Source organism: Lethenteron reissneri, chromosome 21 (genome assembly GCF_015708825.2).
Source record: "Lethenteron reissneri isolate LAM-NWPU_2019-01 chromosome 21, ASM1570882v1, whole genome shotgun sequence".
Classification (NCBI taxonomy): Eukaryota; Metazoa; Chordata; class Hyperoartia; order Petromyzontiformes; family Petromyzontidae; genus Lethenteron; species Lethenteron reissneri.
In genome coordinates this window covers 3589265-3610055 of record NC_083799.1, presented here as the reverse complement: position 1 = coordinate 3610055, position 20791 = coordinate 3589265, and the positions used below count along the sequence as shown (strand labels likewise).

At 44.2% G+C, this 20791-nt stretch overlaps 1 protein-coding gene across 35 annotated transcripts in view; it reads left to right on the top strand.

The window, feature by feature from the left end:
• CLASP1 (cytoplasmic linker associated protein 1) overlaps positions 1–20791 on the top strand; it is a 78442-nt gene that overhangs the window by 34558 nt on the left and 23093 nt on the right. For 4 of the 35 annotated variants that reach the window (XM_061555475.1, XM_061555476.1, XM_061555502.1 and 1 more), the window contains 20 exons: positions 119–177; positions 835–1050; positions 1894–1920; positions 2388–2414; positions 3012–3128; positions 3608–3634; positions 4974–5150; positions 6390–6491; positions 7649–7711; positions 8816–8886; positions 9199–9222; positions 9899–10143; positions 10435–10498; positions 12891–13054; positions 14210–14288; positions 14479–14622; positions 17287–17367; positions 18926–19069; positions 19314–19420; positions 19774–19899. In XM_061555475.1, the coding sequence (XP_061411459.1) occupies positions 119–177; positions 835–1050; positions 1894–1920; positions 2388–2414; positions 3012–3128; positions 3608–3634; positions 4974–5150; positions 6390–6491; positions 7649–7711; positions 8816–8886; positions 9199–9222; positions 9899–10143; positions 10435–10498; positions 12891–13054; positions 14210–14288; positions 14479–14622; positions 17287–17367; positions 18926–19069; positions 19314–19420; positions 19774–19899 (2064 nt within the window). The remainder of the gene's footprint in view (positions 1–118; positions 178–834; positions 1051–1893; positions 1921–2387; positions 2415–3011; positions 3129–3607; positions 3635–4973; positions 5151–6389; positions 6492–7648; positions 7712–8815; positions 8887–9198; positions 9223–9898; positions 10144–10434; positions 10499–12890; positions 13055–14209; positions 14289–14478; positions 14623–17286; positions 17368–18925; positions 19070–19313; positions 19421–19773; positions 19900–20791) is intronic. The other 31 variants (XM_061555494.1, XM_061555510.1, XM_061555507.1 and 28 more) reach the window with 28 other exon arrangements.

Sequence of the window (20791 nt, the reverse complement as noted above, 5' to 3'; positions counted from 1 at the left end):
GTTGGGTGACCCCTGGAATGCAGTGCAAAGTATTGCAAAATATTTATGGTGGTGTTAAATGTGTGTAAAAAAATCAATGATTCCTACTTGTAAATGTCAAAATGTGATTGTCTTGCAGTAGGCCAGCATCTGCCAAACGCCTAATGAGCAGCCCCTCAGCAAACGCAGCAGGCAGAGGTAACGTGGCACACACTGACTTTTTAATGTTTTACATACGACTGAAGGAAGCATTTTTTTTTTATAATCATGAGTATGTAGTTTTATATGTAGATTTATATTTCTGAAGAGTCAGGTTCAATGTATATTAGAAAAATTTTCAGGCTCTAGGAAAAAGTGTTAAGAAGTGAAACCACCTGTCCATTTCTTGCGTCAAGCCAATGTTTTCATGAGGATGCCCATTATCAAATATATTTTACGGCCCTTTGTCATTTAAGTGCTGGATAAAGGCCTCCCCATGCCTTGTTGGTTTTGAGGATATTTTGCTCATACTTTTATCATTCAGGTTAGGGAGCTGTGAACTCAAGTGAATATGTAGTAGAGTACTATCCACTGCACCACCGCTCCACCCCATGCCTTTGCATCACCCCTTTTTGAATTACATTGGGTTACATTTCTTGGAATCCATTAACACAGCTTGTTAAAAGCAACAACACTGCTTTCATATGCACAGCAGTGACCACCATTTGATACTTAAAAAATTGCCAGGAAGTTCTGTGGATACTTAACGAGTCTACCTTTCCTGCACTTGCTGCTGCTGTGCGTGGTACCGCAGCCTGCAGTAGTGCGTGATTAACGTTCTGTGACGTGGCGCGGCCACGCTCGCTGTGTGTGCAGTGTCTGTCTCCTCCAAGTCCTTGACGGGGGTCCCGGCTACTGGCTCACTGACTCGCTCCCGCAGCGACATCGATGTCAACGCGGCCGCCAGCGCAAAGTCACGCGCCACTCCCCCCTCCTCCTCGGGCGCGCCGCCCGGCCTGGCGTCCCGCAGCGCCGCACAGCCCAGATTTGGTGCGGCAGCCGCCCTACCACCGGGATCCTACGCATCACTCGGTACATCTCGCAAAAGCCCTTACAGGCACACTGCTGAATTCGTTTTGTCGTGTGGACTGGCAGACAGCTTTGCAATCAGGAAGTTTAGAGGAAAAAGGAGGGGGCGCCACTTGAAGCCCCTGAACCCTGTTCAAAGTAGCAATCGCACTGCGCTGTTGGTGACTTATTCGCAGCTTTCACGGAGTGACACCAAGTTTGTATTAGTGTCTATTCGTTATCTGCTGCTGGGGTGGAAGTCCTTGCCCTGGACTGAGTCCAGAGGCCAGCAGCAGTGCCCAGTTAATCCAATAAACAAAATTCTAAACCCTCTGATAACTTTTTGAACAACACTTATTGTGTAAATGTTTTAATTTTGATTCTGCAATTTTTTTAAACAAATGTTTTCATGGAGAGCATTCCAACCGCTTGCACTAAAACAGGCTTTATTTCTCACCATTAACACTAAAGATCACAAGGTATTTAACTCTCATACATGAATGTTTACAAAATGAGAGAATACTTTCTTGACTTAAAGCTTTCGTGACTGCAGGAATACATAATCTATGGGCCTTTCGGTAAAGCCACGTAGATAGAAAAATAATAAAAATATCACGACGTTTCTTACCTGAAGACGATTGCTCGTGTTGCGATCGAAACGTTGTGATATTTTTATTTATTTTTTTATCTACGTGGCTTTACCGAAAGACCCATAGAATAGAATACTTTCTTTATATTTCCAGTATCCCTGACAAAATGAGAGATTACTTTTTTAATAATTTTAGTAGCCCAACTCAGATTGGCTGGCTCCTTGCTCTCTGGTCTGTAAATTAACACCATCTCCTTGCCCTTTGCCTGCTCCCATAGCAAACGGCACACCAGACAATCCTGGGGGTAAGCTGTAAATGAATAGTTGTTCTTTGCCCTGGTGCTGTATTGGTCGTTTAATGTTTGTGGCCCTTGCTTTTTACAAAGTATAGTCAACCATTTCCATCCATTGTGTCTCTATTGGCATTTATTCATTCTCATATCCTCTCAATATTGCATGCCAGCATTACCATGTCATTTTCATGGTTGTTTTGGGAAATTTGGTGGCGGGGGGAGGGGGGGGAGCCAGGTTGGTTTATACTGTTGACATTATTTTGGGCAAACCTATCGTTTTTAATACTTCCAGTTTTAAAGGTGTTGCCACATTTAGAGGCACAATTTTGATGCAAAATATTATTTTGGCTTTGATATGTGTTGATGTACATTTGTGTTTTTTGTGGAAGGTTGTGCTCTAATCACCGCTAAGACCGTGTTTGTGATGTGCAGCATGCGGTTAGCATCATGACATGTGCCCGTTACTGTTTTATTCCCAGACGTAGCCTACGCTGACTATGCGTACGGTAAGGATAGAACAGGAGGCTGCTTTGGTGTTGCTGAGTTGCTAGAGGGTATGCTGTGCATGGAGCCCCAGTGCAGGGTTAAGCACGAGCTACTCCCTTGAGAATCGGTCACGCATTGCAGAGAGGCCATGCCAGGCTCCCCAGTCTTTTTTAGTTGCTCCACATGGAGACAACAACCATTGCCAGTATGCACCACTTGCCAGTGGTGACTTTGCACATGGGCAGCTGCTCGTGCTTATCCCCTTGGAAACAGTTGGTGTTGGTGCTTGGTTGCCATGTGCCTGGTTCTGTTGGGGTTGCTTTTGAGGGATTTTTTTTGTAAGACTTACTATTTTCTGCCATTCTATATAAATATAAAAAAAATTGCTACAAGGGCGTTCCATTTCTGTTTGCATTTTTATCTTTGGAAGTGGTCATTCTTTTTGAAGCGTTGTGGCATCACGATGCTTGTCTATTAAGTGTGTTAAGCATTTTCCTTTCGCAGCCCTAATTTTTAAAAAAACAGACACAGCTTGCTGTGTTTCGCACTTGAACATGCGAGCGTTTTTTGTACTTTCGGATTGTGTCTCACTGGATGTCTCGTGGCACGCACGGCAGGACGCGTGCGCTCGCGCCGCCCCAGCGCAGGCAGCACCCACAGCACCCACAGCACCACGGCCTCGTCGCCCGCCGACTCCCGCGGCCGCACGCGCACCAAGATCTCCCAATCGCAGCGTGAGTGATGCGGCTTCCACCTACCGCCGGGCCCCTCAGTTGCAGCCCACCTCGCCTGTTGTTGCATTCGTTTGTGCGTGCGTTTACGCCTGACAAACTGATAGTGGCCTTTTATCTGACTGACTTTCCCTGCTGCCTGTAGTGATCTTAGTGTGGTATAAATATAACATTCAAATCCATGGAATTTATATGAATTCTTCTTGCAAAGCATGTGTTTGTTGGTGATAGCCTGTGAACCTACGTGAAGTACTTTTTTTTCCTGGAAAAGTTTATTGAAATGTTCTTGAAGAAAACTAACAAACACATAGCCCTGCAGGGCACCTGCCCGCCGTAGCAGTCCGAACTGTGGTAACCGTGTCTGCACTAAACCGCAGTGATTCTGAGACTGCATGGTGTGTTTGCGCAGTGTCTGCCGCTAACTGTATGTTCCTATCCCTTTGACATGCTCCCCCCCCCCCCCAACCTGATTGCTCTCTCAGGATCCAAATCCGCCAATCCTGGTGGTGGTAAGAGAAATTTGAACATTTGGTCACAATCCCACTCGACAAGTCATCCCTTCTGCCAAAATCATATTTGCTTAGTCGCCCCATATAATCTAAAATGAGTTCCACAGAACTTGAAGCAATAACAACTGCCTCAAAATGTCATATGCTTATCATGACCCTCCTCTTGTGAGTCATAGGCTGTTCGAGTTGTACTTAAATCTGAATACAGGGGGCGCTCAGTGCACATCACTTTCCATTCCTATTGGACGCTCCATTCCTTGCCAGCATGTCCTGCGGAGAGATGATGGCGGCTGTCTCCTTCCATTCTTCTTCAACGTTGCAGTGGGATCTTTGCTTACAGCATGATGATGCCGCACATTATTTTGACCTCAATTTGTAACGTAAAAATTGTTTCTACAAACTATGGCTTTTTATACACCAAAGATTATTGTCACACAGCAGAATGGTAGTTACTTAATTACAGTAGACTCTCTATTATCCTCGTGCGGTTTATCCAATTTGTGGATTAACTGCGCACCTGAGATTTTGACAAATTAATAACTCGTGGGTTTTCCCTTAAACCCAAATTAATGATTTCAAAACAGTTATACATCCTTTTTCTTGGAAATGTTTATTACAAGTCAAGTGTTTAAACCGAGCAAATATGTGCTCCAGTTATTCCGAAATCCACATGGTCACCTTTATGGTACATTAGTTGCATATCTTTACAACAGTGGGTGGAGTTTGATGTTGATTGGCGTGGCTCTGCTTTCCACTTAAGTGGGTTGAGTCTTCTGCACTGAAGCAGGAAAGTGTTATCACTGAGGCAGCGCATCGATCGATCGATTTTTTCCTACAAATTATTGTTCATTAACATACTAAAATTTTTTAACTGAAACATAATTTATACTGATATTAGTGTTTTTGGTATAAAGATCATTAGTGTGGGTAATTGAGTCTACTGTATCTGTAAATCTTAATTAGTTGACATAATTAAAAACCTCTCAGTTAATCACCTCCGAAGGTTTGATTGTGATCATCAGCTAAAATGTTTAATCTCAATTGACCCTTGCCTATATTACTTGGAAATTGTAGAGTGGAGTTAGAATCTTCTTAATCCAAAAGAGGGATATATATTTTTTTACTGTTGTTAAATTTTGCATCCAGGGTGTTTATCTTCATCATGGTTGCTGAGCAAAGGCCCAAAGGTCCAAAAACACCAAGAGGCCAGGAACAAACAACACGATTGATAGTGTAAATATAAGAGTTAATGTTTGTCTTACATTATGGTATTTGAGTGTTGCAGTCATTTTTATGTATATGTGCATTTCTGCTTGCTCGCGGTTGTTTGCGCACGTAGCGGGCAGTAGGTCGGGTTCCCCAGGCAAGATGCTGAGTGTGGCGCCGGGCTCCAGTTTATCGGGCGTGGTGCAGCGCGTCCCTCTACCGGCCGCCACGTCTTCGCCGGCCAAGCACAGCCGCATCCCACGCAGCCAGGGCTGCAGCCGCGAAACGAGCCCCAGCCGTCTGTCGCTGGGTACGCACTCGGGCACACGCGTGCGCGCAACGCACGGCCGCTTTGTTTGCAGTGAGTGTGTGAGCCTTCGCCGAGCCTCCCTCTGACTTCCAAATAAATCGTGGATGTTTAAATTGGTGTTGTCAGTTGTGCAAAGCAGTGCTTATTTAAACAAGCTCCAGCTGTGTAGTTCAACGCAGCTGCTTTTAAAGTGTATTTCTTGTCTTTTACATTTTGTGTCTTTCCATCTCATTTTTTACGTGGTAAAGATAAACACTTAAGGATTTAGCTTTCGGTTTTCACCCGTAGAATATATATGTAATTTCTGTTCATTTTTGCATCCATGTTGTTTATTATGGCTCTATTTGATCTTCCTCTTACGGATCGCACGTTAAAGTGTCTTAAACCTTTGCTGAGAAACGTCCTTGGGTGGGGGGGGGGGTAGAAACCTCACTGCTTTCAACACTCACGGCAACGATGTTGAGCATCATGATGTTCAACTCCACAGGCTCCAAAAATTGTAGCAAGAACAGTGACCTTCACCATGTCTCATCATCTCTCTTGTCAGTCTCAAAGTGAGAAGATAACACTATTGTTCACTCAGGTAATATCAAAAATGTTACCTTGCAGTCACCGTGAAGCAAGAAATCGCTTCGCTTTATTTAGCAAGTCACTCAAGCACATTTTCCAATTCAAAGTTGAGGCTAAAATTACATTATGTTAATCTTTAATACATCAAATGGCATGTCACATGTGTGCACTCCACTGACATTTTTTTCTGTTATCCGTGAGGTCACATCCAGTGTTTCATGCCCTACTTACCTTCGTCCTATTTTAATTTTAATTTACATTCTCATTAAAGTGAAACATGTTTACTATTTGCTCACTGCAATTTAACCTGTCAATTTTAACTCATCGTTGACAATTGAGGGAGAAGTTTCTCACTTATAATATGTAACATTCTATATTAAAAGGAGTACACATTAAAATAAGAGATTGTTTATTCGTCTTCATTTATGTTGTGAGGTGTTATTAATGCCATTGTTCGCGATTAATTAGTCAGGTCACCTTTTTAAAACCGTCAGTCTGATTTTTCCTTCCTTGCCAAGTTGCAACTCAAGGCACCACAGACCTATCCCAGTAGCTAAAGGATTAGAGACATCAGCTTATGTGTGCCTGCTGCCCCACCCGCACATCCTCCTCCTGCTCGCGTGCGGCCTATCCCCCACCCCGCCGGCCCCCTCATGCGCCCGTCACTAGCAAGGAGTGGCAGCAGCAGAATTCCCCGGCCTAGCGTCAGTCAGGGCTGCAGCCGGGACAACAGCAGGGACACGAGTCCGGTGCGGGGCTTCCCTTCCCTTGGTGAGACGCACGTAATAGCATGACCGCTGCGTGCCGACGGCGCTTTCCCGCACGTGGCCTTTGCGAATGCTGCACGCAAATTGCCACTGAAGCATCTCGGCAGGACATATGCCTCGATTCTTTTTCTGCTGGGTCATTTTGCAGTTATTCCTTTTTTTTAATGTGTCAAGCTTACTACCGCAATTGCTTTAGTGGAACTTCACTTTTCTCAGAGGTAGAACACCTTTACTGTACTTTTATTGTAAAATGTTTATCATTTGTATTGAGCTTTGCTTTGCAAACTTTCCCTGCTATTATTTACAAAGGCTGCCTACATTTTTTCTGGAGTACATGCTCATTTTTGGCTGAAGATCCCAAGCCCTGGAATTCTCCTTCTGCCTCCCAGACCCTGGGGTCCCTGGGCTTGCTGTTGTGCTGTGGGGTCAATTGACAAGGTCTTGGCTTTGGAAGCTATTGTTATCCAGCTGTACGTGCAATGGAGCAAAGCTGCGTCTGTGGTCATCCAGTTATGTCTTATATGTTGTCTTGTGTTTGTGCTCATGTATCTCTCATTTACCATGCATGTTGATCGCAACGGAGGTTGTGTACTATGCTGCTTTCAGATGAAAAACCCATAAGGTCGGCCTGTTGCTCACAATATCATCAAGTAAAATCATGCTTGGAAGATCCTTTATTGAGCTATACTCTGTCTATAGTCGCAACATGTAGTACTACATGTTGTGACTTTGACTTTACCACAATCAATAAACCTTTAAAATTTACTTGAAAATCTGCTTTAGAAAAAAAAATCTGAAAGCTCATGCAGAATCATATAATCAATAATTATGAGTTATTGGTCTATGGATAGAGAATATAACTTCATAATAAACCTATGTAATACCATGCTAATAAGCTTAAGTATCGAAAAGAAAAGTGACAAATTAATTCAAATTTTCACCTAAAAAAGTGATATACTATGTTAAAGAAAATATTAATATCTCAGCAGGCAGCCATCTTGCTGAATTTAGTATCCTGATAGATTGAATGTCTTAATAGCAGACAGCAGTCATAGTTCAAATAAATAAATAGCCAAAGGTGGTTGTACGTCCCGCACCCCAGTTCTGACGATGTTGGCCGGGGCGTGTAAACCCCATCCCTCCCCCCGTGCCGTATGGCAGCCTCTCGCCACCACTCCCGCTCTACCAGCGCACTCTCCTCCTCCGAGCCGCTCGTGCCCGCAGGTGAACACGTGCCACCAGCATGCGCATCGTAACTCGCGGAGGATCTTTTTTTTTTCTTCCATCCGATTAAAATATATTTCTAGTGATGATGTTTTTTTTCAGTCCTTGAATGGGCATGAATGTTTCTTTCCCCCCTCCCTCTTTTTGCTTTAACTACATCGTGTTTTTGTTGCACTCGTTTGTAACATAGGTGCACCGTTGCCTTCGGAACCCTAGTGTCTGGCCAGTGACTGCCACGTTTTGTGTCCCTGTGTTGTGTTTTGTGAAAGGCCTGTGCATTTTTCTCGTGTAACAGTGAATCGTGTGTGATGAGAGATGGTGTGTGTGCTGCATGGCCCGGCAGCGTGACCTGTTTTAACAGAGCGCATGGGGTGTTTTTTAATTTGTTTAACATGGCCACGTGTCGCTTCTCTGCAGCCACAGCACTGCCAAAACTCTTGAGCAATAGCTCTGTGGTTTTCCTGCCAAATCTGGATCTGTAACCATTAACCAAATATTACTAATTTAATTAAGAGTTGCTTATAGTATTATATTTAAAGGAAGCATCTTAATTAAAATTGTAATTTTTGACAGGTTAATTGGATCCATTTTGGCAATTTGCATTTAGTGCATTTCTGCTTGTGGTGTGTTCTGTATTAGTTAAGGATTTGCCTACATTATGCTTATGGTATTCAATCTGATGATCTTTCCTTGGAACCTATTGGTAATATCATAAGTCAAGGGGACACTGGCTCCTCCTGGTTCTTGACAGCTTGGGGCTTTGTTATAACATTAAATGCACCCACATTGTCATGTCTTGGTTAACCCCATTATTCTGTTACTTTCGGAGAGGGCAGATAATGCAATTGATGTATTTTATTTCCAATAAAAATCACATTTCCTAATGAATACTCGTGATGAGAGGCATCGTTTTTTTCTCAAACAAAGAGCACAGCTGATGATTAATTCTTGGCATATTTCTAACCAGTAAATGTAACTCTCCTGTTGAGCGGCAGTGGCCAACCAGTGAATGGTTCCTGAACAAATACAAGGCTGTGGCTGTGCCGTTGGTTTGTTGAACGACTTGGATCTCACTGCGTGCCTCTTGTGGTGTCCCCCTAACAGACCGGTTTTCGTTGAGCCACTCTGGGCGGCTGCTGGGAAATGACATCGAAGCAGCCGTAGCGGACGCACTGGTACGACGCGACTACGCATTTCTTCGAACCTCTATCTGTTCTGTACCTCTCTTTGCTCTCTCTCTTGCCTCTCACATTTGCTTTCCTTTTCCCGCTCTGTTTTTCTGTTCTTCTATCTTCACCACTTTCCTTTCTTCATTTACTTTGTGCCACCTGTATTAATTTCCTGTACTGCCCCTGCTAACGCTAACACCCGCTGTTCTACTCGCAAGTAAGATGGATCGTCTGTGCTGTTGCACAACTGGTGCTTTGGGTTACATGTAATAACATCGAGTTTAACCTCTTGCCCCATAACCACCCTGCTACACGCAGCTGCTTGGAGATCCTAGGAGCAAGGTACTCCATGTCGGGTTTGCATTCTTCACTTGGCATTGACTGATGTTATAGCTTGTGTTTCAAAGTGCTCTTGATTTTGCCGAGTTTCCACTTTAATTACACGAGCACTTTGGGGTCTATGTGTCTGTTTCACATGTGCATTTGTGTTTAAAGAGTGAATATTTTTTAGTGCAGTAAAACATCTGAATAATTTCTATTTTCTGCTATTGAATGTCGATAACAGCGCGGCCTTCTTTCCTTGGCTCTCCTGTATAAAAATTATGTTCACGACAGCATGTTAAGGTGGTATCTTTTTGTTTTTATTAAAAGGTCAGCCTTTCCAAACAGCTGTTCCTTGTGTTATATATAAATAAATGCTGTAAATATACACTTGTAAATTTGACAGTCATTCTCGCATCTCACGGAAATCGGCACGAGTTGTGGCATCAGTACGGCAGTCCACACGTGCAATTTTTTTTCCATACGCACTACAACATTGGATTTCATAGTCAAGCCAAATTAAGTAAATACAAGCCTTAAACAATCAGCCTTCTTTACATTTGGACTGCCATGTTCCTTGACGGCTTTCCGCGAACGTGCACTGTGAATTTTCAGTGTTCTGGCGTTCTTATCACGCGTGTGCTCATCGTCCTCTCTTTCTCCTGCTCCCCCCCTTCCACTTCCCTTGCCGTCATAGAACAAGCCGCGACGGAGGTACGAGCCATACGGCTCCATGTACTCGGACGACGACGCCAACAGCGACGCATCGAGCGCGTGCTCAGAGCGCTCGTACGGCTCGCGCAACGGCTCCACGTCGCTCTACCTGCGCCAGATGGAGGACGTGGCGGAGCTGCTCAACCGCTGCGCCAGCGCCAACTGGACCGAGCGCAAGGAGGGCCTCATCGGTCTGCAGGCTCTCTTCAAGTCACAGCGCACGCTCAGGTGCAGGCCCCCCCTCCCCTCTGCACCAAAGCCACTGAGCAGAGGACAATTGCAGGCGCATCTCATTGCATGGGACTCACGGATGGAGAGTGCCAGCAGCATCAAATTCCATTGCAGATAAGCAGCAACGTACAAACAGATGCTGTCGTGAATAAAACACCTGCGTTGTACAATTGCAGTCCATGTTAAAGTTGTAAAGCAGTGTTTTATTCATGACGGAGATGGTCGAATGTGTCCTGTACCAGCAACTGTTTGGTTCATCCTGGTTTGTGCCTTTGATCTACTTAACAGTCGCGTGGAGCTGAAGAGACTCTGCGAGATTTTCACGAGGATGTTCGCTGACCCTCCCAGCAAGGTAATTTGACATCACCACTTTACTGGCAGGGATGCATTAATCACATTGTACCAATTAATGCATGAGGTGATTAATCAGTGTGTTGATCAATGAGCGATGCCTGTTGTGTCTTGTGTAAACATCTCAATGTAATATGCTGGATTTTTTGTCTTTTTTTTTTAATAACTCAAATTAAAACTGTTTGGAAATAAAATTCTGGAAGTAACAAAAAAATTACAATAATATATCGAAAAAAACAATAAGTTGTGGAGTTTGAGTGGATGAACCTTATCATTATCATCAAGTGTGTTGTGTGATCTACTCACAACTATGCTTTGTGGTTTGATGTGGGTGACCTAACCGCATATGCAGGGCATGTCCGAGCCTGCCTTGTGGTGCCCAGACTTGTGTTATTCACAACTGTACGACACTGACATTGTCTTCATTTTTTTTTTTCACATTGATTTGCACCCTGCGTTCTTGTGCTGGGACGGAATAGAGAGTAAGTGTTGTGCACTTCCCTGCACGACACTAACACACTCATGCTCACCATTATTAACATGCTCCGTTTCTGCGTGAGACACTAACCCATGCCTAATTCTTCTGTCCGGTGATTTCTTCTGTTGGGAGTAACGGTGTATTGTTGGAAAAACAAACGGAACATCAATCAGTCCCTCCAGAAAAACGCGATTATGCGATCGCAAGATTCCACGCAAAATCAGCCAAAGTCCGCATATTTATGCGGGGGGCGCGTTTTTTCAAATACGCCGCACTTTCGCCGCATAAATTGCAGATTTCCGCACGCAAAATATGCGGGCTTGCATGATTTCATAATCCCCGCATTTTCGTTGCAAAAAGTCACATATATCTTAGCAGAAAGTTGAAAAATGTTGCGTTTACTTCACACAAGCGCAGCCATTTCCCCTGTTGCCATGGGAACGTTATGAAGTGACGTCACTCATTACGCGACATCATTGAAAAGCTGCAAACCCCGCGATGCCAATGAAACCATGATGAAGAGTTTATGCAACTTTACAGTTGTAAGATTGCACTTTTTTGTTAGTAGTATGTAAATTTACATTACTGTAAGACTGTACTGTTACTGTATTGCTTACGTTACTGTGCACTGAAAACACTTATTTTAACAGAAGATGTCTGTTTTGTATAGCTACCTCTGTAAAACAGGAAGCACACATTTTATTTATTAATATTTTATTTATTCATTTTTACAGAAGTTGTAGCATAGTCATTTTGTAAAGCTACAGAACTTGTTCGACTCAATGTTTTGTAAGTTTGAGCCATCTGTTTGTTAAGGTCTGAAATAAAACAAGATGAGAACTTAAATATTCCCAGCACTTTCTGTGATGTAGTATGCTTGCTTATCATAGGAAGTAATAAGAAATGACTCTTTACATTAAAGTAGTAGCCTAGTGAATAGGGTGTTGGGGGAATCACTTTTTTTTCTCTTTTTCATCAAACCGCAGTTTTTGCAAGTTCCCGCAATTTTTGCAAGTTCCCGCAATTTAATCGCATAAAATTGCATAAATATCCCGCATATTCCATCGCATTTTTTAAGAAAACGTGCCACATAATCAACGATTTTTGCCCGCAACAATCACCAAAAAACTCCGCGTTTTTCTGGAGGGACTGATCAATATGCAGTGGTGGAAAAAATGTTTTGTTCATCAGCAGTAGTTTCAATTGGAAGTTTTCAGCTCTCAACTTTTTAAAGTACATTTGTAAATCTTGATTTGAAGCTTTCGTGACTGCAGGAATCCATACTCTTTGGTTCTTTCGGTAAAGTCACGTAGGTATAAAAATAATATACATCACGACATTTCGATCGCAACACAAGCGATCGTCCTCAGGTGGAAAAAATAATCCAAAAGTAGACTGCTGAACACACGGGAGATTAACACAACTGTTGTGCTTGCGTGCGGGGATGGACTCCTTTCCAGCTCAGACCCCGCTTGCTCGCCCGTGGCCAACATATATAACCCCTTGTTGTAGCAGCTCTCTCGCTGTGTTCTTCCTGGTTCAGCAGTTCTACTGCTGGATTATTTTTTTCGCCTGAGGACGATCGCTTGTGTTGCGATCGAAACGTCGTGATATATATGAACCTCGAGGTTTAAGTCTGTGCTAGCATGTATTTAGAAGTACAAGATATTTTAAACTATATGGCTGGCCTTGTCTTTGTATTATTCTCTACCTACGTGACTTTACCGAATTCTTCTGCAGTCACACTTGTTTTCTAAGTAATAATTTTATAATTTCCCGCATACTAATATACAGAGCTTTAATCAATATATTTAGGTCTTTGTGTGTGCACTTAAACTCAGCTGCATTTCGTATTTTCCCCTGATCTGTCCGCTGTGCCCGTGTGTGCCCATGTGCGGGTATGCACGTGCGACAGGTGTTCAGCATGTTCCTGGAGACACTGGTGGACTTCCTGGTGTTGTACCGCGACGAGCTGCATGACTGGCTCTACCTGCTGCTGACCCAGCTCCTCAAGAAGATGGGTGCCGATCTATTGGGCTCCGTACAGACCAAAGTGCAACGCTGCCTCGACGTGACAAGGTAATGGCACATTCTGGCTCCACCGGAAGCTGTGCACTCTCTGCCACTGCTGCCCTTGCCTTGGGTGGTGTAAATTGAGAGCTCAGGTTTACCAGAGGAGGATTAGGTGATGGTAAGGGACCTATGTATCCAACCTCTTTTAATTTGCGGTAGTCACAGTATGGACTTGATGTTTATCTGGCACCTTGAGACATCAGTGCTGGCCAACACTGGTAGTTACGATGTATATGAGCTACTAATGATTGAATTCCTATCAATACTGACCAGCGTGGTGAAGTATAATGAATCATCTCGAATGACCTACACGACGTTGAGAAACATCTAGCAGTGGATTGATAAGTGGCTGTGAATTAAATCTGCCACCTGTCAGTATCTTAGATATCACGGACATTTGTGTACTGCATAATTGCGAAGCAATGTGAAGTGAGTCCAACTGAGTCGCAGACGTTGTCTTGGGAGCAACACTATTTATTACATCAACTCAACACAACATAACGTAACCTACACTCGGGTGTTGAACGCCCACCTAACCACGCTACGGCAGAACTAGACACGGTCCCGCTATCCCAGTCCGGACCACGGGCTGGGTCCCGGACCGCGTGGCTAGAGGCTTCTTGAACCTGACGTGGATCTTCTTCACCAACAACCCGAAGAATCCCGAGTCCCTCACGGGGCCCCGTTATATCGGCCCCGGGCTGGGGCTGGCTCCGCCTCTCGCCTCGCCCACCTTCTAGATCTCTCGAGCTCTTTCCCGAAGGCTCCCGAGAGCTCTTTTAGACCACGTTACCACCCAGCGGCCCCCGTCCACCGGTGGCCCCCTTCCAATATCATCCGGTCACGTGTCGGCAGGTCAACCAGCGTATCACGCCCCAATGTAACCCTGGCTGGCTGATGCTCCCTCTCGCTCCCTCACCGGGAGCCCGCACCGCACACTGTACGTGGTGCCTCTGCGCTGACCAGCGCTCACCCAAGCCCCGCTCGGGCTGCTACTACGCCCAGTAACCAGGCTGCACATAATGACAACATATTATCCGCTGTGGCCTCGCAAGCCCGGCACCACACAGTGACATTCACAGTCACTACAAATGTATTTTCCACTCGCAAGGTACTTGCAGAAACAAATGAGTAAGAACATTTCTTCTCTACTATGTATAGGGACTCATTCCAGTTTGATCAGCAGTTCAACATCCTGATGAGGTTCATCGTGGACCAGACGCAGACACCAAACCTCAAGGTGAGAGATCTGTTGATTTGCATTTACAAAACTACTTGCTTTGTCATGTCACTTCACGCCGTGTGACACACCGTGTCACTTCACGACCAGCTTTCCCCGATCAAAACTGCTTGCTTTGTCGGGAGAGCTGGTCGTGATGTGGCACGGCAACCATTTAATGGGTGTGACTAATGTACCACGTCTCCCTCAGGTGAAGGTCGCCGTGCTGAAGTACATCGAAAGTCTGGCCCTGCAGATGGACCCGGCCGACTTTGTCAACTCCAGCGAGACCCGTCTGGCCGTCTCACGCATCATCACCTGGACCAGCGAGCCCAAAAGCTCTGACGTCAGGAAGGTAAAAGCCGCAGGGAGAGGGGGGGGAACCACTGTATCTGATAGCCAGTGTGAGGAGGTTCTCATCATCACCTGAGGGACTGTGAGCATTGTGTCCCTCTAGGTATCACATGGGGGTATTGCATCGGCCGCCACAAAGAAACTGCTTTTCTATTATAAGAAACTTGTTTTCTTGGCCTCTTTCCTCATTGAAAATAAATGCCACTGCTGTTATGTATTTCCGATCCTTATCCCTCCATGATGCACCTTCCGCATTCGCCCCAGTCGACTGCATTCAGTTGCATATATTTATTTAATGTATAATTATTTAAACAGTATTTGGCACCACATGGATTTACACTTAAGCATTCTAACCCAAAAAACAATTATGAATCCGTGTGACTCATTAAACCACCCGATGATGGATAAATACAGAAACATGGACCACAGTGGGTTTGATCGCATTAAGGAAAGGCGACATTTGTTGGGCTAACGTTGTTGATGTCCACATTTTGTACTAAAACTTCATATTAGTTTACAGCGTCTCACATGAAAATAGAATAGGCTTTACCCTTTTCGGCAATAATACAAGGTGTTCCTATGTTCAAACACGTTTGAACCTATACCTAACTTATACAAACATGTTTGAACATCTCAACACTTGTATTATTGTCAGACAGAGTAAAGCCTATTTTCACAATTTTTAAACCGGTAGATCTGAACACGTATCGTCGGTTTGTAAATAGATGCATGGAACAACATCGCTGTAATATACAATAGCTGTGCGCTGTGGCGCAAGACATACAATGATGCACATTGCCTAGCCGTGGTCGCAGGCCACTGATATTATGCAAATGTAAAAAAGGCTCTGCGCAAACCCACGCGCTAAATAAAATACAACCACGTTACACTCTCAGCTGCTTGCATGCTGGCTTCCAGGAGAGGGCACCCTTTCCCAGTTCGTAGCAGCTTCGAACTGGTCTTGAGTAAAATGTTTTACCTCAAGTAATGCATGTTTTTATTTTGTATATGCACAGCGCGTGTATACATGTTTACAAAGGTGCATCAATAGTGATTTACACTTGAGCGTGGTGTCAGCATTCACTGGTAGCACAGGGGAAATTGGGTTCAAATACTGTTGTCCAAACATAGCAAATTGAGGATTTTTTCTATATGCATTCTTAGAAATGTAAGTGCATATCCGATGTAGTTTTGTGGCACGATTGCAGTTTAAGTTAATTATAAACCGTTGTTGCTGTGGTTTCTTTGGTTGGCGTGGGTTGGCACATGTGTTTAGGTGTTGTGCATAGAGGACATTTGAGCCTACTCAAAGTCTTTTAATTTTTGTTACCGTTCTTCTAACATTGCGCTATGTGTTAACGCATGCAGTCATTTACAGTTTCATAGTGAAACATTTTAACTTTATAATTTTAGTTTAACACGTAGGCTTTCAGTATATGTACTTTGAAATATTAACATGCATGCAGGCTTAGCCTAGGGAAATAAGTGGAGCGTTTGTGTGAATGTGTCTTAATAATTAACCACAAGCATAATTCAGATATGTTTGCATTCAGGTCACAGTGACTTCAAGCTATTTGACCTTGAATGTGACTTTGTTTTACTACCGCTAAATGATACCACAGAAGAACGTGTGTTTGGGAATCGGCAAGCTTACGGTTGTGCCTTTAGGCATTTCTTTTGCTTTATATGTAAACTCACGCAGTGGACAAGTCTACAAATTATTCGTCAAATGGTGATGTTTGTCCATTATTGAACCTTAACCATTTATAAGAGCAATACAATATTAAAATACGTTATAACTTGCATTCATATATAATGTTTAAATTTAAGTACATTTCATTGCCGTATAAAACAGTAGACATACCTATGTTGTAGAGAGGGGTAGTTGGTCATAGGGGTAAAAAAAAAAGGTCTTGAGCCTGGACTTGGAACAGAGGCGGAGTCGACAGCACAGATGGCTGGAAGAAAGGGAGTTCCAAAGAATGAGTGACCTCAGACTCGTTGGAGGCTATTGGGGGCTTTAATAGAAATCCTCGGTTGTTGAGTGGATATGTTACCAATCGAATGTGCACTTTGTCTTGCTGGAAGTAGTGCGTAGATTTTATTTTGGAGACACAAACTGGAAACATTTAAGAAGCTTCAAACATTTTAAATCTAAAACTTACTTTCACATGTTTTCCTTTTGCTAGAATGTGATCACTTAATCTACCGTCATCCTGATGTGTCAACATAAGTGTATTCACAGCAGTATAGGGTGCAATGAAATGTAGCGCAAACTCTACTGATGTGTGGACGTGTGTTCCAAGTGCAGTGTGTTCCCTATGTAGTCCATGACTACTATTTAATATTTAGCCCAAACATAACCACTCACATAATGGCCCACAGCAAGGAAATGGAGCGTTACACATTAGTTGTGGAAATGGTCACACACGTAGATTTTACAACAGTTGACGTTGGGATATGTGGTGTGCGAGTCCTTGGCACTGCGTACATTTTTCTGTCACACTTTCAGCACATCTGCCCATCTGAGAGAACTTCAATACATGCTTGTGTTAATTTAAAAGACACAGCCATTGTGGCTTTCCAAGATTTTATAAACTATACATTTCAGTCTCTCCATCAAATGAAACGTTTTTTCCCTGTACCTTCCCAACCCCACCATCAGACCGCCCCTGGTTTGTATGCCGATGAAACCTTGTACAGATCTTGTTCTTTGGAAGGATCCACAGATGGGCCCTGTAAAAAGGTAGACCACAGGGCAACCGTGCGGCATCACTCGGAATGCCCCTTAACTGTGACCGTCTTGTTCTGCAACGGACATTTTGTGTACCCTTTGCCAGAGCTTGATCTTGAACTCGATTTTTATTGAATGAGATGGTGTAACTGAGTGACTTTTATTTCCAAATGGGGATTCTAGCTGCTGCTTGGTCACCCATTATAATTTTAATAATGTAACAGATAATCAAATATCTAGAAGTAGCGATTTAGGTAAGCCAGCCATCTAAAGAAGTTATGGTTACGGACTGGAATGTTAATCAGCACGTGTGTCGGTTTCCTACCTTGCACACATTTTCCACAATGCATTACACTAAAATGTACAAGTAGCTATAGCTGCAGGACCACACAGCTAACAGCACACAAGTCATCTCGGCAACGACTAGTTACTGCTGAGGAAAACATGTGCTGGATGCAGTATCGAGGAGTTACAGTTTCGGTGTAGTTAAACTTAATATCCATTTAAAATGAAGGCCCATTGGACAAATAAAGACATGAACAATGCACAGTAGAGATCAAGCCCTGGCTGGTGTGATGGGTCGGTTGAGTTTGGCGATTCACCGCGGTGCGTGTTGTGTGGCACGGGCATTTTCTTAACATTTTGCCGTGCCACATCCTCCATAACCTGAGGCAGTAAAAAAGGACGGGTGCTTTGTCCATAAAGTGCTGGCGCGGTCGGTCGGACGAATGGACAGGGACGGCACTGTGTTGGGCTGCAGATGGTGGGTCCTGGCTGATGCGGTTTGCGGCATGGGTTGCTGCGGGCTTCTGGTTGTGTTCGCTAAGGCTCTCTCATGGCACTGTCCTATGCAGCAGGAGGCTTCAAAGCTCTGGGGCTTCTGGGCACTCAATTAAGACTCTCTCTCACCCTCCCCTCATATATTTTGCAGCACCCGACAACAAGAAAGGTTTTGGCTTCAGCTGACAAAACCTCTCTGTTGATGTTGTTTTTGCAATCAATATTCCTTGTTTAACTTCAGTGGTAAGCTCCGTGTAACATCAGTGACATTGCTAATTAGTGTTCATCTGCACCTTAGGCCATCAACATATGCCATTGGCAATCTACGGTGTGTACGTTCAGTCACCATTGTCATTTTACAATTTTAGTTTGTTGGTTTTACTAAGTAAGTGTCATTAGCTGCATCGGTCTAAAATGAAAGGTGACAAGTATGCATATGTTTGATGAGCAAAACATAGTTTTGACCATTAGTGTATACGAAGATTCCCCGTATAGCATTAGCAGGCTATTGGGGCAAGTGCTGTTAGCGAGCACCTATGAAAGACGGCACGGCCCACGAGGGGGCGGGTGACCAACACCACGCCCGGCGGCCATGTTTACACACCGCACCAGGTACTCAGATAATCGTCACTGATATTTACCATGAGCGGGAATTGAACCCTGATTGCCGGGTTCGTAGTGCAGCGCGCTAACCGCTACGCCACCACTCACACACACCCCCACGAGCGGGTCCCTGCCGCCCTTTGCGAAGTGATGCTGATATTGCGTTGATGCGGTCGTTTGCCTGCAGGCGGCACAGGCCGTGCTGATTGCGCTGTTTGAGCTCAACACTCCCGAGTTCACCATGCTGCTGGGGGCGCTGCCCAAGACCTTCCAAGAGGGAGCCACCAAGCTTCTCCACAACCACCTGCGCAACACCAGCAATGCCGGCACAGTACGCCCGTTCACCAGCCACACGCCCGTTTTCCCTTGCGCTGCACCGTAATTATACTAAGGTGCTGTCAAAGTATACTTTCCTTCTCAAGGCAGTGTCCAAAGGGAGAAATTGGTAGTGGAAATGTTTGTGAGATTGTAAAGTCCAGCTTGAAACAACCTAGAAGCTATGTTAGGATTGCACCCCATACATGATAGTTGTTTGTACACCCACTTATGTGCGTGTGCCACTGTTGTGTTTGCAGAGCTCTCCTAGCAGCACGGTGACCCGTGGGACACCACGTGCCTCGCTGGGTCGGGTCAGCCCACTCACCTCCCCTACCATGACCTCTCAGGGGGCCCTCTCCCCCAGGTGAGATTCTCAAAAAGGCACTGTGGTCTGTTAGATAGAGAATCTGTTTGTTAATCACATTGTGTATGCATTCTGTTTTCCACTATTGTGTGACTGAGACATTTTCTGATGATGTGCCAATGTCAAAATTGAGATACGTTTGTATCGACAAGCAATTTAGCTGACATTTGGCATCTGTCTTCATGTGATGCAAGTGTGTTAAGTATAACTTATTTTACGTAATCATATTAATTATACCAGTTACAAATCACATTATGTTTGTGTGTGGCTTTCTTCTTTCCCTTTCCCATTCATTCCACGTCCTTTAAAACCTACCTTAACAAATGAACCTTTACCCCCAATCGCTTGGCAAGTCGTGCGTGGGGCTTGGGTGCTGACCTATCCCCTCGGTCCCTAGCCCTCCCTACTTTCCGCCCCCAGCCTCTGTCCCCACTCTCTGCCTATGCTCCCAAAGGCATCTGGCGTAAATATTCACCCAGGTAATAGCACAGTCTATCCCTGGCTTCTTCTAAGCTGCTGCTCCGACTGCTCCTACTGACTCTGCTGCGGCTGCTGCTGCTCCGGGCTCCCTGGGTCCCCTCCTCTGGGTTGCATGGCAAACACAGTGCAGCCACGGAGTGCTCGAGTATCAGTGGGGCAAGGAAGGGTGCTTTTTGTTCACCACTCGCCTCATCTGCAGTGGCATGAGCGCATGTTGGAACACTGGAAAAAAAAGTATTTGTGCAGCATTACTTGTCACAAATACTGCCGTTTGTGACGTTCACTTTCATGGCTTTTGGCGACAGAAAATTCAGTGTCGTATTCGTGCCAGTTCGTGGTTTGTGCAAAATCTGTGTTGCAATCAGCAGTTCTCAAACTCCAGTTGTCACGCTGCCACACTATTTTTCTTTGTTTACCAACAATCTCCTTTTAAACATTACTTTGGTAGTAATTTACTGCAAACACCTGTTGATTGATAAGCAGGGAACTCCAGAACATTAAGAGGGACTTTAGGACTGGAGTTAAAGAACAACTGATTAGAGAAATGCAATATCAAACAATTATTATATATGTTTGCAGTAATTGGTGAGTTTTTTCATGATATAAATGATCATTTTCTGTTGGACAAATATCTATTACGAATGGATTTTTTCCTCCTCGGATTTCCATAGTTTAGTCTTTGTATTGCCTTTATTGGAGCATGCAAGTTGGTGTGGCATGAATAACAATGACACAAAACAATTTCAAATGTTCTGATATCTAAACAAATTAAATATGAACTCATTTATAGGTGTGCATTTTTGTTACTATATTATATAAACACTTTGTAGCTCTGGTGTACACCAGTAAAGCCAACTGGGGCGGTGACATGGCCTAGCAGTAGCACGTTTG